We start from the raw sequence: 13,861 nt of genomic DNA, 5'->3' as shown, positions 1-13,861 counted from the left end.
AAGTTCTGTCGAGTTGAATTTAACTCAACCTCTGAGACCCTCTAAAACATTTGTTTCCCTTTATCTTTTTCCAGGTGTGTCGAACCAAGGTGATAGATCTCAGTGAAGGCATTTCCCAGCATGCCTGGTACCCTTGCACCATCAGCTACCCGTACTCCCAGCTGGCTCAGACCACTTTCTGGCTCCGGGTAAGTCAAAGCTTTCAGAGCCTTAGATTCTCCGGCAGTGGCCCCCAGGGGGCACTGCCTCCTGTGACCCTTTCTCAAGATGGTTTTGTCTCCCCACTGAGGGTGTTAATTGTAAGGACAGAGAAGAAAACACTTAGCAGCGGGATGCTTCCTGGAATGGAATCCCTTAATTGCTCATGGGATGCGTTCATTCACTCTTATTTTGGCCAAGAGTTTAGATACCATTTATCTGCCTGGAAGACCATCATTGTTCAAGGCCTTTTAAATTGCCTTCTCCTTGAAGTTTTCGCTGACCCCCACAGAGAGAAGGGACTGTCCTTTCCCTTCTAGTCCTCTACGTGTGGTCATCTCTTGGATGGCTCTTGTCAAGTGCCATGGTATTCCATAGCTGTCTATGGGCCCATCTTCCTGACTGTGGATTGTGATTGTTTCAAGTCTTGATTTGTGTGTTACTGACCAACATTGAACTCCACTGTCCATAGAAATGCAAGGGCATATATCTTATTTACCTTTGTCTCGTGGGCGCGTAGTACAGAGTTTAGATAGCATGGAGAAGTGATGAATAATAATAAGTACCATTTTGCATGGTTTTAATGTATGCCAGACCCCTTATTATCAGTATCTTACTGGAGCCTCCCAGCCGTCCTGTGATGTAGCTATTGACCTATCCATCACTTGGAGGCGAGGGAACTTAGGCCCAGAGCAGCACAGCCACCAGTGGACGCCACACAGCCTGGAAAGAGCAGAGCCAACGTTAGAACAATCTCTGACCTCAGAGCCTGAGCTCTTCACTCTGAGGTTTCACTGCCCACCTGTTCCCATCATGGGACCGTGATAAGTAGTCCAGCTCCTGAAATGGAAGATTCTCCTCAAAACCCCCGCCCCGTGGCTGCCTCCGCACCGCATACCTGGCTGCATGAGTGAGCCTCCTATGTCGTCTGCATTTCAGGCGTACTTTTCTCAGCCAATGGTTGCTGCAGCTGTCATTGTCCACCTGGTGACCGATGGGACCTATTATGGGGATCAGAAGCAGGAAACCATCAGCGTCCAGCTGCTTGATACCAAAGACCAGAGCCACGATCTAGGTGAGCGTTGCCCTCAGGTGCGGCGTGCTCTCGGTACCTGCTTCTGCATAGGCCTGCGGGTGGTTGTAAGAATCGGCTGAGGATGAGTTCTTTCCTCCCCTTTCCTCTTTCCTGCTTCTCTATTTGCCATTCTGGTTGCCTTCAAATCAGGATGTGTTTGTGTATCCAGAGAAGCCCAAATCTGACAGGTATGGGCATCAGGGGTTCATGTCCAAGTCCTCCTTTCAATAGCTCCCTTCTACCCAGCGCCTTTACCCTCAGGCATCCCATGAGATCCTCAAAGGACCCTGGGAAGGAGACTGAGTAAAGGTTCTTTCCCATTATGTGTGTCATCACCCGAGACCCAAAGAGAGGCTTTGAGAGGCCCGGGCCACATGGGAGGAGCCAGCAGGAGAGCCGGGGAGCCAGGTTTTCAGAATCATCGCCTGCTGCTCTTTACCCTATAGCCGTGGTGTCCATGATAGTAAACGAGCCGTTACTTGAGACGTTGTGACCCGTGCAGAGCACAACACCCAGTGCTCAGGAAGTCCCATCACCCCCTCCCACACTTCCCAGACACCCTGCCCCGTCTACCTCTGGGCAGCCAGGCCAGGAGTTTGGAATTCCAAGCCAGTGCTGAAGTCCAGGCTTCAAAGCTGTGCCCGCACCATTCCACAGGGAGCTCATTTCAAAGACCCGTAGGAAGCAAGCATGCAAGGGGTCACTTCAGGGTCAAGCAGAAGCCAAGGCAGGAGGAAAGGTTTTGTTTTGTTTTTATGTTTACTTATTTGGTTAGTTTTCAAGGCAAGGGGGAACATGTTAATAAGCAAGAAGAAGAAAACCCTTCTGGATTTATCTGGATTCCTGGGAAATGTCCCTAAGTGAGAAGCAAATATTTTCATAGCTGTCCTGGCATCACAAAGGGCTCTGCGGAGAGACTTTCAGAGGAGTAGGGAAGAGTCAGGTTCCAGCGAAGTTCCTGAGACCCTGCTAGTTGATGCCTGGGGTGTCCACATGTCCCTCCCCACTGGGTCTCCTGTCCTGTGTCCTCAGCATCCTGGCACCCCTTGCAGAGGCTCTGCAGCTCTAAGACAGTAGACCACAGAAGGGGACCTGCTGGACTGGGAGTCTCACGTCCCAAAAGATCAGGCCTCCCAGAACACGGTTAGGATCATCCCATTCTTTAGATGCAGGCACTGAGTGAGTGCGTGTTAGGGCTTCCGTGGATTCACATAGTAAAGAAATGGCTAAGCCAAAAATTGAACTGACGTCCATCAAACACCAAAGCCAGCTTCAGTTTTACTGAACTCCAACCCACCCCGTCATTCCCTTCCCTCCCCTTCTGATGTACCTTTTCTCCCTGTCCCTCTCCCTCCCCACTTCCTTTTTGAAGCCTGGGGACTTCTAGAAAGAACTGAGAGCTTCTGAGTGAAGCAAGTTTGGACTTTCCTTGGACTTTATATGGCTTGCTTTTCTGTTTCCCTCTGGACAGCCACCTCCTGGTCACGATTCTCTGTCTCCTCTTTGCAGAAGGGTTACAGAGGTCCTTGCCTCACAAGAGCTGCTCCCAGATTCCTAGATTAAAAATGAGGGTCGGGGGGGCTTCCCTGGTGGCATAGTGGTTGAGAATCTGCCTGCCGGTGCAGGGGACACGGGTTCGAGCCCTGGTCTGGGAAGATCCCACATGCCGCGGAGCGACTAGCCCCGTGAGCCACAAATACTGAGCCTGCGCGTCTGGAGCCTGTGCTCCGCAACGAGAGGCCGCGATAGTGAGAGGCCCGCGCACCGCGATGAGGAGTGGCCCCCACTTGCCGCAACTAGAGAAAGCCCTCACACAGAAACGAAGAGCCAACACAGCCATAAATAAATGAATAAATAAATAAATAAATAAATTTAAAAAAAAAAAAAAAAAAAAGAGGGTCGGCTTTTTACCCCGGGAATGACTTATTTCTGTGAATTATTTCCATCATTTATATGACAGACCGGGAAGGCAGCCTGAAAACTAGCAACTCAGACCAGCAAGCCCTCATGCAATGTGGGAGGGAAGTGAGGGCCAGTGGTGCTTGGCCAAGGGGTGGCCATTTGGGGGGAGGGGGAGGGGCTGTGAGCCCTAGGTGAAGGGAAAGCTTAGGGGGCAGTGAGGCAAGGGGATTGGAAAGATTTGGAACCAAGAGAAAAAGGCAGACAAAGAAACTTTCAATCAAACTCAAAATCCCCACTGGCCACCCAATGGTGCTTTTGTGCAGTGACATGAAAGGGTCTGGGGGCTTCGGGAAGGGCCCGTTGGGGAGGGCGTGACTGGCCGTGAGTAATGAGCCTGGCCCCTCGGCCCTCTGTCTCCCCTGACAGGCCTCCATGTTCTGAGCTGCAGGAACAATCCCCTGATTATCCCTGTGGTCCACGACCTCAGCCAGCCCTTCTACCACAGCCAGGCGGTACGTGTGAGCTTCAGTTCACCCTTGGTCGCCATCTCGGGGGTGGCCCTCCGTTCCTTCGACAACTTTGACCCCGTCACCCTGAGCAGCTGCCAGAGAGGGGAGACCTACAGCTCTGCCGAGCAGAGGTAAGACACCCTGGGTCGGCTCGCCCTGGGCCGTTTTGTAGCCAAGTGGAGAAGAAGGGATTCTGGAACCGGGCAGCCATATGTGTTGCAGTAAAAAGTCTGTGTGTTTCTCCCTTCCCTACCCTCTGGCCTCTGGTCAACCCTGCCTTTGGGCTCGGGAGGCCCACACGTCTCTGAATTCCAGGGGTGAGGGAGGGCAGCAGGAACATGTTGTGGAAAGAAGCCCTCCTTCACCTGGCTCGCAGTCCCGGAGCTGACGGTGGCCCGCAGGATGACCTGGGGACATCGCTTTCCCTCTCTGGGCCTCAGCATCCTCATTTGAATGAAGAGAGGAGAGGTGGTTTAGCTCTCTTTCAGCTCTGAAATACTGGAATGTGTTCTGTTTCCTAAGTAGCACAGGCAAGCATCATAACCCTCCTACATTTAGGGGGATGCCGGGGGACTACTATTTGCTTCATGCCACTGCACTGTATATTTCAGGGTTGGGTAAACCTCTATGTCTTCCCCACACCTAGCTCCTGAGAGATTCTCCCCGTGGTCTCGGTGTGTGTGTGTGTGTGGGGGGGGTACATGGGCCTCTCACTGCTGTGGCCTCTCCTGTTGTGGAGCACAGGCTCCGGACGCACAGGCTCAGCGGCCATGGCTCACGGGCCCAGCCGCTCCGTGGCATAGGATCCTCCTGGACCGGGGCACGAACCCGTGTCCCCTGCATCGGCAGGCGGACTTCCAACCACTGCACCACCAGGGAAGCCCGTCGGCGTCTGTCTTTTAACTGCATGACATTGCTCCATCAGTACCTTTGATCTGGCATCTGTTCATGCACCTAGTTTGGAGCTAAGAGAGGATGCTGTTTCCTAGAAAGAATATGAGCTTTAATGATACTCGTACCTGGGTTTGAATCTGCCCCTCCTGACTGTGTCCTTGGACCAGGCACTTCACTTCTCTGAGTCTCAGTTGTCTGTTTTGGAATAAAAACGGGTGATAATATTTACCCCATAGGGTGGTCATGAGGATTACATGGTGCACTGCAGGCAGAAGTGCTCTTACGAACTATTAAGCACTGTGCAAAGATAATGTATTGACAGAGAGTATCTATCACCACTTTCTGATGCGATGGTGGTGCTTTTCTGCACAGAATTCTGCATAAAGTTCTTAGAGCTGAGCTGGGAGAAGCCTCGGAGCTCATCTGATACATCCACAGTGTCCAAACTTCCATGTTACCCTCTGGGTTTTCACAAGCGGAAGGACTGGTTCAGGGTCCCACATCATATCTGACATTTGTTTAAAGAGTTGGGGTCTCTGTGGGCTCCCCCCCGAGCGAGGCCCTCTGAAAGGTAATTCAGCCCTGACCTGTATACCTGGGAGCAGGAGAGGAAAGAGGAGTGGGGAGGGGGACCCCAGCCTTTCCCACGCCCCTGCTACCACAGTGGACACAAAAGGTGGTTGCAAAACCCACATTGTTTTGCACCCACTGTCTCTAGCTTCTGTTGTGCAAAGTCTGTCGCAATCCTTCAGAGGCAAAAGAGCTCCTTAAATATCACTCGTTGTTGTATTTCACCCTGAGAGGGCTTTTTCATCCCTGACTCCCCAGGCTGTAAAAGTAAGTTAATTCTCAGAACCCAGGGAAACAGTGTCGACGGAAAATGCAAATCCATCAGACCTTCTCTGCAATGCTTTCTCATCCTCAGCCAGCCACCCAGACCATCCCCGAGTTCACTGAGCCCAGCACTGGCTTCTCTGAATCCTTAATTAGCAGTTCCCGTGCCCGAAGTAAACAGTAAGATGTGTCTAACCTTGGAAGCAAGTCCGTCGATAAGTACGTGCTGAGTTCTTTGCCCTGCTGTGGAAAACCACTGAACTGGGGCGGAACGTTCCAGGCCCTCCTCGTCTCTGGGCTTCAGTCCCCCCGCGTGTGAAATAACGACAGCGATGGATCTGTGTTCTCTGTGGTTCCTTTCAGTTCGAACAGTCTGTGATTCTCAAGAACTAGGAGGGATGAGAGGGAAGAGGAAGGGACCCACATTGGCTTCATGATCACCCCTGTCCAGTGAGGTATGGACAGAGGGAGCGTGTCAAGGCCATCCAGGCAATGGGAGGTAAAATCCCACTTTGTCTGCCCCTAAGAGCCACACCCTGCCCACCAGGACCAGGCACATCCAGGAGAGAAAGGGATTTTTCCTGGCTGTTCACTGGTGAGCATTTAGTCAGTGAGATTGAGTTAAGTGATGGAGATGCAGCCATCTTGGGATTATCAAAGTCTATGTGTTCTCCTTCCAAGGGGCTCTGGAATTACATATTATATATATTGTTTTGTCCTGACGCTAACCTGATCCCTGAAAGCTGCGAGGCTGGAAGAGATTCTTTGGTTCTGCGTCCTCATTGGAGGATGGGAAACTGAAGGTCCAGGTGGAGGAAGTGTTTCCCAGCATCGCCCAGTGGGTTAGGATGCAGAACCCAATGGCATTGGAATCCAGTTCTCAGGACTTGCAGGTCAAAGCTCTTCCCTCCCCATCAGAGGTGTCAAAACAGAGCTGTGTCCTGGAGGCCAGACTAGGCCACCAACAACTTGTGTTTGTTTGTTTGGCCCTCATTCGGCCTCTTCTTTAATTAGTTGTAGCATTTAACTATCAGAAGAGTAAGTATTGAATACCACAGTTCTTCCTCCTCTTAAACACATCAGAGGATTTGGAAACACCAGGCCCTCGGTCCCGCTTGGCAATGTGGGACGGGAGAACCTGCTCTGGCCGGCAGGTGGCCTCCCATTGGCCACTCCTCTCTCGGCTCACCTGGCCCTTCGAATGGTCAGCCGGACCCGCAGCTGCTGACTTCGCCTCCCAGGGCTGCACCCACCACATCACCGGCTCGCTTCTAGAACTGCAAGGTAGAAGAGCCTTTTAGGGTCCCTTCCCGCAGGAGCCTCGTTACTGGGCAGGAAAACGAGTCTTATCTTGATCATTCTCTCAGCCTCGCTTCTCTAGCGATCCCGAAGCTGGTGTGCCAAGAGTAGTTTTCCCTTCATTTTCCAGTGTCGAGCGTGCTGTCTTTCTGGCTGTCCCCATGTGAGCAGCTCAGAAGGATTTATAAACAATCTGCCTGTTATTATCTCCACAGCCCATGGCATGATTGCAGCTAAGCAGCCACAGAAGTTAAGCCGTGGGTCAGCAGACAGAGCCAGGAGAGGAGCCCTCACCAGCCCTTTAACCTCTGGCCTTCTCTATCCCGGGCTTGAGGGGTACATACTGTCCCCCGTTATGCCCTTTCAGTTGACCGCGGGGGCCGCAGTTGGAGGGCTGACTGTGGGTTCACTTAAGGACCTACCTCTACATGGAACTTGAGTCTCTAAGTAAATGAATTAAATATATATAAGAAGAAAAGAAAATTCCTAAGTATCTGATGATCTCTGCATGGGGAGAAGGGGGTGTTTCCACCTTCACCCAGGTTGTGAGAATTTTTTGGGTAAAATTTACCTGGGTTCCTTCCCCCACTGGCATCAGCCACTTTCCTCCCTTCTGAGGAATGTCTTCTTTTTTCCCCTTCATTTGTTATTTTTAGTGACAGCCCATCACTGGTATGAAATCCTCCCCCCACTTTTTTTTAATGAAGGCAGAGCCTCTTGTTTTGTTTTGTTTTCCTTGTTTTGATTTTTGTTTTTGTGTTTCAGAAATGACAGAGCTGCGTCAGGGAGTTATCTGGGAGGGGCGGTTGGGGTAATGTTTATCATTTTTGGACAATGTGTTCACACAACCCTTTCCAACTAACGGGACAGCAAAGGGAAGAGCAGGGACTTAGGGACAGACAGGCAGATCCGTGCTGGAATCCTGTCCATGCCGAGTGCCTTTGGACAAGCAATTTAAACTCGCTCAGTCTTAATCTCTTCTTTTCAAAAATGGGAACAGTAACACTACCTCATAGAGTTATGGTGAGGATGCAGAGAAGATAATGAAGGTAAAACACAGCTGCCGATACCTGTTACTCTTAATTCCTTTTCCCCTTTCCTTCGTGTTCCTGTAGGCCAGGTTTAGACAAATGTGCTGAAAAAGCAGGGACTCCACATTCCCTAACGTGTGTTCTGGAGGACACTAGTCCTAAGAAACATGCCGCTAAGAAAGGCTATCCAAGCTTGGAAAACGATGCGCACACGAGTCCCTTCTGAAAACCCACCATGTGCAGTAGAACGTTCAAGGTTCTGAGAAGTCCTGCAATGAAGAAAACTGACTGGTCTCATTGACCCAAAGCTGCCCTCCCCGTTAGAGCATAGACCTGTTTGGTCAGGTAACCCATCTGACCAGTGAATGTTTTCCTTCATAGTAGAAAGAGCCAGAGGAGAGAGGTCGCCTTCTCATGGAGCGTCATAGCTGCTAAAGCATTTCTCATGCCTTGACCTTTCAGCTCTGCAAACACGCTGAGCTCCAACCCGTGCTGGACCTTTGCACATGCCCTTCCTCTGCCTGGAATTCCTTCTGCCCCAAACCTTTTTTTTTGCGGTACGAGGGCCCCTCACTGTTGTGGCCTCTCCTGTTGCGGAGCACAGACTCCGGACGCACAGGCTCAGTGACCATGGCTCACGGGCCCAGCCGCTCCACAGCATGTGGGATCTGCCTGGACCAGGGCACGAACCCGTGTTCCCTGCATCGGCAGGCGGACTCTCAACCACTGCACCACCAGGGAAGCCCTGCCCCAAACCTTTGTATGGCTAATCCCTTCATCTCATGCAGGTCTTAGTTCAGGTGTCCCCGAGGAGGCTTCCCCTGACCCCTCTGTGCGTGGTGCCCTGCCCACCCCTCCCCTAACAGTCACCCTCTATAAAGTCACCTGGGTTTAGTGCCCTTACAATATGCATCACTATCTAAAACAAGCTTATCGATTACTTTTTTGGGGCACATGTCCTCCCTCCTCAAATACACACGGTGACAGGACTCTTCCACGGTAGCCCTAGTGTTTAGAACAGTGTCTGCTGCACAGCGAGAGCCCCAGGCAAGTGTGTTGAATGGATGAGCCAGTGGCTCACATGTCCCCTGGTTTTGACAGTCTTGAGAGGTGGATCGTTTTATCACCTCCACTTGACAGAGGAGGAAACTGAGGCTCAGGGTGTTACATAACTTTCCAAGATCAAACAACTGATAAAGGGCAAGCTGGGGCTCCCAGATTTGCCCACTTGCTAAGCCGTAGGTTCTTTCCATTCTAGGAAACCAAGTTTTCCAGTTTATCCTTTTCCTACAAAGAAGGACCTTAATAAGCACAGAAGGAGGGAGGGTGCTGTTTTTATCTTAATGGCCCCGTAGCCCAGAGAAGCCCAGAGCCATTGTCTTTCAAAAAGGGTTCCCAGAGCCCCCCTGGTGGTCATCAGATGGGAGCCCAGGGACCTCCTGGGAGTGCAGAGAGAGAATGGCCAAACTGTAAGGTAAAGGTCAGAAGACTGGCTTGGAAGCTGGTAGCTTACAGAGTAAATCTATTTAAATTGGAACCATGTGGCTCTTTCCCCCAGCGCTTACACAACGTGAACAGATGCATTGTTTGGTGTCAAAGACCCTGCGTTGACTCCACAGCTACAGTCTCCACATGGAGCCCCGCAGAGGCTGTCAGGGGCAGGAAAAAGGGCGGAGAATCAGAACAGCTCAGCAAGTGTCACTTAATCCCACTCACCCTGCATTTCTGAAACGGGGGGGAGCGGTATGTGGAGACTACAGAGCTCACATCGGTGCGGGTCTGAGACCTGAAGCTAAGGCTTGCCCTTGTCTGGGTATCTTAAAAGTGAATTTGTTTGTGATAAGTTTTAGAGATGTTAGCGCCTCACACCCGCCCCCGCACCGCCCACCCCACTTATCCCACTTTAATTCTTACCATACTTTTGAGCAGGGGATAGAGAGTGGGGCTGAGTAACCATGTTCCTACAAAATCCTCAGTGGGGTATCCTGGAAACTGGCACCAAGAAAAAAGTTGGGAATTTCTTCTTAAGTTGGTTTGACCACCCACCGCTCCTTGGGTCCTAGATAGAAACAGGAAAAAGGAAGCTTTGGGGCTCCGGATGGCAACCTAGCTGTCTGTGCATACTGTATGCCAGGCGTTGTGTTAGAGTCAGAGGGACAAGTTAGAGAGAACTGCCTCCTGGAAGCTTTCAGTGTTCAAAATCAACATCTCAGTGTCTGCAAAGTGCTTAAGAGTTATTGCAAGACACTGCCACCATTTGTTTCTTGCTATTTAGGAAACAGCGATTTCATGCAAGGCATTTTTATTGGCAGTGCGAAGTATACTGAGATGAAACAGGCATCATCTCTACCCTCAGGGAAGTTCTAGTCCAGGTGTGAGGTGAGGTTAACAGCAAGGACTTTGGAGTCACACATCTGGATGGGAACTTAAACGAGTAACTTGATCTTGCAGGTCCCCGATTTTTCCAACTGTAAAATGAATAACACTTAGCTCATAGGGTTGCCGCGAGGATGGGTGAGCTCATGTATATAAGCAGTCGGTGAATAGTCACTAATGTTATTAAGCGTCTGCATGACAGTAATATGAGGGGAAAGATCACCTAAGCACAGGGGTTTTATGTTTTTTCCGTTTCCTTAAGGGTTAGCGCACATTCCGGCACATGGTGGGCACCCAGGACCTGTGTTTTCAATGCATGAAGCAAGAGACCAGGCTTTTAGAGAAAGGAGGGCCCAGTACGGCAGAGGAGCTTGCCTGGGACACGAGGAAGCTTCCTGTAGAAACTTACATGGAGCTCGGACTTGAAGATGAATGGCATGATCTCTGCACAACTTTTCTAACAATTCACAAGTCACTTTACAGTTTATAAAAGACTTCTACTTTCAGTACCTCAGTTGAATCTCATGGACCTATAGGTTGGCCGAATTTGAGAGAACAGTGAAGCTCAGAGACGTGATGTACTTTGCCTAAGTTAGGCAGCTTCTAGGTAATAGAGCATAGATTTATTCATACCATTAGCTACCATTTATTGAGTGCTTTTATGTGCCAGGAATCCCACTCTGTGCTTTTGCCGAACTATCTGATTTAATTCTCACAGTGACCCTCGGGAGTGAGTACTATTATAAAATATGAAGAGGCTTTCATTCAACTCAGTGCCTGGCAGATAAGAGACTCAAAGAATACTTGCCGTAATCATAATGATCCCCATTTTGCAGACGGAAAAACTGAGGTTCTGCAAGGTTTGAAGGTTCATAACATATAAGGTTTTCAAGCTGTAGGATTTGAACTCTGGTTTGTCTGTTTCCATAACCTGTGCTTTTAGCGATAAACTTTGACCACTCCAGAGTCTTGTCCACTCTCTGTGTCTCCAGTTTCAACCTCCGGAGATTTGGAGAGGAAGCCCATGAGGTTTTGTCTTCCAGCTGGAGTGCAAGTCGTCCTGCAAGAAAGCGCCCACTCACCCTCTTGTTTCTTTCCTCCTCAGCTGCGTGCACTTCGCCTGTGAGGCCGCTGACTGCCCGAAGCTGGCTGTGGAGAACGCTTCTCTCAACTGCTCCAGCAGTGACCGCTACCACGGTGCCCAGTGCACCGTGAGCTGCCGGACGGGCTACGTTCTCCAGATACAGCGGGATGATGAGCTGATCAAAAGCCAGGTGTGTGCAGGTGCCGGGCTCAGGGCTCCTCTCCAGCCTGGGAAAGGCTGGGCGGATGTGGAACCTGCTCCTGCTGAATCCTCAGCACGTAAAGTACTGCTGCCCTATAGTAGATGCTCAATAAATAGGTGTGGATTGAATGAATGAGGGAGTCAATCTGGGATTTCTGAGACCATGGTTCCTGTGCAGAGGAGTATACGACGTGTGCCAGAGTCCCCATATAGGCTGCAAATCTGGAAAACCATGGGCTGAGCATGAATTTTGGACTGAAACCGTCACAGTCAGAACTCTGCTACAGTCGAATGGGCTGCTTTCAGAAGAGGTGAACCCTCTGTCAGTGAGGTGCTCATTCATTCATTCAAACATCTGCACACTGGGAACCAGATACTATAGTAGGTGCTAGAGAAAAAAGGTCACTGAGATAAACCCAGTTCCTCCTCTCAAGGAGCTTCGTGACTAGTGACCCCGAGCAGAAGATGAGTGAGGGATGGCCTCACAGTGTGCAAAACACTGTAAAGGGAAGTGCAGGGTCTTGTGGAAGCACAGGGGGAGTCAAGGAAAGCTCCCTGGAAGAAGCGACATGAAAACTGAGAACTAGAGAGACAGACAGAGGGGCGCGTGTCGTGGGGAGGGAAGGAGGCAGGCTCTGGGCACAGGCAGGAATGGTTTGTGGATGCCCATTGGTGAGAAGGAGCACGCCACAGACAGATGTTTCTTTCACTGGACTCACCCAAGCAACGAGGCTGGAGGGGCAAGCAGGTTGCGCTGGTGCAAGGCCCTGTTAGCTTGGTCAGAAGTTTGAGGGTCATCTTTAGGGCAGCAGGGAGCTGTTGAAGGAAGTGGCGTGGTCAGATCATGGTGGATAAAGGTCCTTCCAGCGGCCCACCTGGCTGTGGCTTGGAGTCCGGCAGAAGACTGGCCACAGGGAGAGCCATCGGGAAGTCATCAGAAGAGCGTGTGGAAGGGGGTTGAGTCCTGTATGAGGGTAGTGGCAGCGAGTGGGCTTGAGATGTAGCAGAACGTTGCTTCGGCCAGTGTAGCTCTGGGGTCTCGGGTGGGTGAGGGGAGTGGCAGTTAGTTAAGTCCTGAGATTTGGGGATTCCAGGTGCAGCCTCTTGGGGGGCCCTGCCAGCGGACTCCCACTTCGTGCTCCAGGTACACAGGGCACGTTCCTTGTTGCGGGGAACACCTGTTTGCACAGTCCCCGTGGGACCTCTTGGACCCTCAGTTGCTTGTCTTAGACACCTGCTTCTGTGTGTCAGACACGGCAGGTCTGAAGTCCTGTGGAAACAATTAAGCTGGTTTTGGCAGTGAGGGCCCTCTCCTCCCTTGTATGTGTGCTTAAGAGGGGAAACGTGTCCTATGCTTTTAAAATCCCAACTCAACATTTGGCATCCCCGGTCCCCTGGGATTTGGCAGCTCCCTCCTTGAATGGAGGCCTCCGTGCCGGCTGCCGATGCCAGTCCCTCCCTTGGCTCTGTAGCATGGCCTCCCCCTTCCACCCCTAGCCCTGCCATCTTCTAGTTTGGGTCAACTCCCTGTCGACCCTTTCATTTTCCCAGGCTCGTTCCTTCTTCACGTCTACCTCTCCCAGCTATTGAACCATCACGTCTCAGAGTAGGGAGTGGCTCTTAGAGCAATCCTTGGGTTCAACACCAAAGGGACAACTCAAGGAAAGGGACCTGCCCACGATCTCATAGCACAAAGGACCAAATCCAGCTCTCTGTTCTCCCCTGGCGGTGCCCACTCTGTGCCAAGTGCTAGAGGATGAAACACACAGTCCCCTCCAGGGCCAAGAAAAGATACAAAGATCAACAGCCAGTGTCCCACTGCTGTGCCGTGTGTCAGAGGCTATTTCGTGAAAGAAGTCCTCAGGCCTCGAGAGGTCTGAGTCTTAAGGTTCTCAGCCACAGAATGGAAATAATGATCTGAGAGACTCTCCAGACAGCAGTGAAGAGCCTGGGCTCAATTCCCACTCATCCTTTTTCCAGCTGTGTACCTTGGAGCTAATCACTTAACGTCTCTCAGCCTCAGTTTCTGCAGCTGTAAAGTCGGAACTGAAACACCTCCTTCAAACAGTCGTTGGGATCATGGAAAGCGAGCTAAACGCTAAACATTGATCTCTGGGCACCTGGCAAGAGCCTGCGCCGTAGCCTGGGGGAGGAGGGGGTTTCGCCACGTTTGGGGGGTTCCATCTGCTGCTGCTCACTGTGCCCGCCCCCGCCTTTCAGACAGGACCCAGCGTCACGGTGACCTGCACGGAGGGCAAGTGGAACAAGCAGGTGGTGTGTGAGCCGGTGGACTGCGGCGTCCCGGACCAGCACCACGTCTACGCTGCCTCGTTCTCCTGCCTTGAGGGCACCACGTTCGGCAGCAAGTGCTCCTTCCAATGCCGCCACCCAGCGCAGCTGAAAGGTACCGCCCTTCCCTTGGGAGACCTGGAGGCTGCTCCCAGGTCCTCCAGCTGGG

At 51.4% G+C, this 13,861-nt stretch overlaps 1 protein-coding gene across 3 annotated transcripts in view; it reads left to right on the top strand.

The window, feature by feature from the left end:
- Nucleotides 1–13,861, top strand: part of PAPPA (pappalysin 1) — a 255,257-nt gene that overhangs the window by 171,653 nt on the left and 69,743 nt on the right. For all 3 annotated transcript variants that reach the window (XM_060100610.1, XM_060100612.1, XM_060100611.1), the window contains 5 exons: nucleotides 75–188; nucleotides 1,138–1,273; nucleotides 3,602–3,815; nucleotides 11,224–11,392; nucleotides 13,624–13,807. In XM_060100610.1, coding sequence (XP_059956593.1) covers nucleotides 75–188; nucleotides 1,138–1,273; nucleotides 3,602–3,815; nucleotides 11,224–11,392; nucleotides 13,624–13,807 — 817 coding nt within the window. The remainder of the gene's footprint in view (nucleotides 1–74; nucleotides 189–1,137; nucleotides 1,274–3,601; nucleotides 3,816–11,223; nucleotides 11,393–13,623; nucleotides 13,808–13,861) is intronic.

This window comes from Mesoplodon densirostris, chromosome 6 (genome assembly GCF_025265405.1).
Source record: "Mesoplodon densirostris isolate mMesDen1 chromosome 6, mMesDen1 primary haplotype, whole genome shotgun sequence".
NCBI classification, from domain to species: Eukaryota; Metazoa; Chordata; class Mammalia; order Artiodactyla; family Ziphiidae; genus Mesoplodon; species Mesoplodon densirostris.
This window is presented reverse-complemented; position numbering and strand designations above follow the sequence as displayed.